We start from the raw sequence: 4011 nt of genomic DNA, 5'->3' as shown, positions 1-4011 counted from the left end.
TTGGTAATTATTCAAGCGCACATAGAAGAATATGAGCAGTGATTATATTCAACGTTATAAATATCTTTCCAAGTAGCCTGTAGCCAACCAATACAAACGTTGACCAGACAGCCAACCCGCCAACCAACCAACCAACCAGCCAGCCAACCAACCAGCCAACCAGCCAACCAACCAGCCAGCCAGCCAGAAAGCCAGCCAACCAACCAGCCAACCAACCAACCAGCCAGCCAACCAACCAGCCAACCCGCCAGCCAGCCAGCCAACCCGCCAACCATCTAGCCAACCAGCCAGCCAACCAACCAGCCAACCAACCAACCAGCCAGCCAACCAACCAGCCAACCCGCCATCCAGCCAACCAACCCGCCAACCCGCCAGCCAGCCATCTAGCCAACCAGCCAGCCAGCCAACCGACCAAACTACCAACCAGCCAGTTAGCCAGCCAGCCAGCCAACCCGCCAACAAGCCAACCAATCAACCAACCAACAAACCAGCCAGCCAGCCAGCCAAACAAGCAAACAAACCACAAGCGAACAAACGACGGAACGACCAAACAAACAAACTAGTGTTAGGTACCTGCATGGTGTATTTATAAGTGTTTTACAATACGATTGTTACAAGCAGACGTTATATATTCGCTGAACATTGACAGGTATAATACACGTGTGCTCTCCTTGATCCCACTCAGCCCACAAGGGCCGGGGCTGTATTAACCCTGAAAGACAAAGAATCAGGGTCACTTTACAATGCACTTGGTAACATCTGGTACTCGTTTCGTTTCTCCGTACAAGTACAGATTAACAGCATGGAAAGTGTGCGGTTTCTGACTGACTGGCTGAACATAGTATGTCTATTGCATCGTGGTAAAGTAAAGGTCGAGTTTGCACCAGACAACGCCGTGCAACAGTCGCGACAAGATGATACACACGTGTAACACAGCTACACAAAACGATCTTAGCGCCAAGGCTGTCGTAACTAAATATTTTAACACAGATCGTACTGATTCGACTATGAATACGCAAGATAAGGCCACATAGTATAACATAGACCTACGACAGTCGCAGCGCTACGATATCTTTGCGGACCGGGTCCATGACGTCTGCCGTTCTAAATGGTACTACGACACTTAATAAGTTTAGGTTTTGAACCATTAGCGTGATACATACGGACTTTCACATATATATTCGTATTTATATTCGCATCGATCGTCCGCCCACTGGAGGTGCTGCTTGCCGTACAGAATGACGCAGTCCTGTTGAACAGTATCTTTTTGGTTGGGTTCAGACGGTGCCCAGTCGAAGAAAGTGGCGTTTTGTCTAGTGGACTCCCAAACCCAGACGCCCTCCTCTCGAACATCGCTCAGTCCGATCCATACCTTGTCAAGATCTGTAACAAGAAAAGACAATTTTATCTCCGAGTTGAAATTTCTTTTAAAATTCTTGTACAATGTGTGAAGACCATTTCTGGAGTCCTCCCCCGTGATATTGTGGAATATTGCAAAAAGCGGCGTAAAACTAAACTCACTCACCAACTCACAATGTCTGTGCAAGTCAAACTTCAAACTTACCCCCCAGATTCAACTCCTCGACCAGTGCATGCATGTCCACACTCTCCTGTTGGGTTTCTATGGACACCAGGTAGGCCCCGTGCTTCTCACACTCAAACTACGGACATAGATGACAGGTGGATCAATGGACAGTAAGACATTGTAATTAAAACCTCGCCAATCCAGAAACCCGGAACGTCCTGGAACTGCCACGTCTACGACGTGAACATACTACAACGCAGGCTTCATGACCCCACACACTCCCCTGTCCAGATGATGTCTTGTAGAATGTTACATTGATGACAATACTTCACTGCTCCGGACTAATCTACGGTCGTAAGAGCGGTGCCCTAGTCCATCTTCATACACCATAATCATTTGTGATGTCTCAAACATTCTGACTGGAATTCTGAATCTCAAACGTCCAGCATTATTGCAATAAACAATTTTCGTGGATATGTAATATTTTACAATCCGTTTGATTTCATTTGAGACCGATGAATTGCTCACTAACACAAAATCTAAGTGTTGGTTGGTAAGACATCTTTATTCATTCTGAGAATTCTCAGTCTTTACATGGACACATGGATATATCATGAAAATTTGATAAGTTTTACAGTCTTTCAGTGGTTTTACAGTCTTTCAGTGGGTTTACAGTCTTATACTGGTTTCACAATTACACACAACTGACAATAACTTAGCGAACTTGATGAGATGTCCAACAGCAGCAAGTTACTGAAGGGGCGTTTTTCTGCCGCTCTGGTGGTGCTCCTTCAGTCTCAGAAGTAGCCGGTAGAGGGAGGATTTTACACTCGAGAACGATCGTACAGACGCTGGGTTAAAGCGAATAGTGACACAAAATAATGATCGTTTGTTAAACAACTTTTTTTATTCGAGTGTCCAAAATGATAACACAAATCCTCAGGGTTGGTCTGTGGATTTCATACGACTGCAAAATTTCGTTTTGTTCAATTATTAGATTTTTTGTTACTTGGCAATTCATCGGTCTCAAATAAAATCAAAAGGTCTGTACACAATGTAATCAATATTAAGTATAATATCTTGTGATTGTCATCCCAAAAGTACACACATACCCCTGCTTCCGGCCACGTATTCTTGTCATTTCGGAACAATCTGTAGCAGGAGCTGGCGTACTGAGTCCAGCCATTCAGACAGTCCGCCGTCACTGTCGTAGTTAGGAAAAGGACGCCATTACGAGAAAACAGAATACATATTTCAAACACATTCACACATTTTAAAAATTTGGTTGGTTGTTTACGCCGCACTCAGCAATATTCCAGCTATATAACGACGGCCTGTAAATAATCGAGTCTGGACCAGACAATCCAGATATTCACATCGATCTACGTAATTGGGATACAATGACATGTTAACCAAGTCAGCGAGCCTGACCACCCGATCCCGTTAGTCGCCTGTTACGACAAGCATGGGTTGCTGAAGATCAATTCTAGCCCGTATCTTCACGTGTGACATTGTTAAAGGGGCGGTTCACAACGTGGGTGGAGGGGGTGGAGGGGTAGCCTAGTGGTTAAAGCCTTCCCTCGCCATGCGACCGCCTCCGTGGTGTAGTGGTTAGAGCGGAAGGTCGCGGGTTCAATCCCCGACCGCGTCATACCAAAAGACGTTAAAATATGGTACTTGTTGGTCCCTGCCTGGCGCTCGGCATTAATGGGTACAACAAGGACTGGTCGGCTCGGAGTCAGTATAATGTGTCTGAGTGGGGTATTCATGCTTCACTGCGGCATGGTATCTCAGTGGGCTGGCACTATAAAACCAGCTTCAGTCTGGGCTAGTACAAGCAGCCGCACATACACATACACACGGATGCACGTCGTCATATGAGCAAAAAATTCTCAAGCACGACGTTAAACCCAATTTCACCTCACCTTCTACTCGCCATGCTGATTTCCCACATGGGTACACTATGTGAAACCCATTTCTAGTGTCTCTTTTCTGAAATATTGCTAAAAGCGGCGTAAACTAAACTCACTCACTCCAAACGCACTGCATTTCGTAGTCTGTATCCCACTTACCGGACGCTATAACGATGGAAGCGTAGAGAAATCCCAAGGTCATGGACGCCATGTTCGTCCAATGTAATCCAAACATGTCTGAAAGTCACTGTGTGAAGGAAAACAGATGTTCAGGGTTTTTTCTAAAATCTGGTCCTGATAATTCCATGTCGTCATTGAGGTAATGTTGAGGTATGTCGCCTACGAAACTGTGGTTGTAGAAGGCGTGGTAATTGCATGGTAATACGCATTGTAACGGAATTCTATCTTCACGGAGTCAGTATGAAAATTAAACAGCAGCAACGTGCTTGACAAACTTTGACGGTGTCCCAGAGAAGGTGTAACGAAATGAGTGAATAGAGCGTTATCTTATGGTGAGTGCCAAGGTGTAACGAAATGAATGAATGAAGGGTTATCATTGAGTGGGTTAGTGAG

The 4011-nt window shown here is 45.3% G+C and overlaps 1 protein-coding gene across 1 annotated transcript; it reads right to left on the bottom strand.

The window, feature by feature from the left end:
- Window positions 1–565: 565 nt before the first annotated feature.
- LOC124277857 (C-type lectin mannose-binding isoform-like) lies at window positions 566–3718 on the bottom strand. Its single transcript, XM_046713572.1, has 5 exons — window positions 3598–3718; window positions 2638–2729; window positions 1565–1661; window positions 1164–1383; window positions 566–712 (listed from the first exon to the last, which is right to left on the bottom strand). Exons 1-5 carry the CDS (start codon window positions 3671–3673, stop codon window positions 682–684), a joined length of 516 nt encoding a protein of 171 aa, XP_046569528.1. The 5' UTR covers window positions 3674–3718; the 3' UTR covers window positions 566–681.
- Window positions 3719–4011: the final 293 nt, after the last annotated feature.

This window comes from Haliotis rubra, unplaced genomic scaffold (genome assembly GCF_003918875.1).
Source record: "Haliotis rubra isolate DU_JTF1 unplaced genomic scaffold, ASM391887v1 Scf229, whole genome shotgun sequence".
Taxonomy (NCBI): Eukaryota; Metazoa; Mollusca; class Gastropoda; order Lepetellida; family Haliotidae; genus Haliotis; species Haliotis rubra.
The sequence above is the reverse complement of the archived record's forward strand: the minus strand, read 5'-3'. Positions and strand labels throughout refer to the sequence as shown.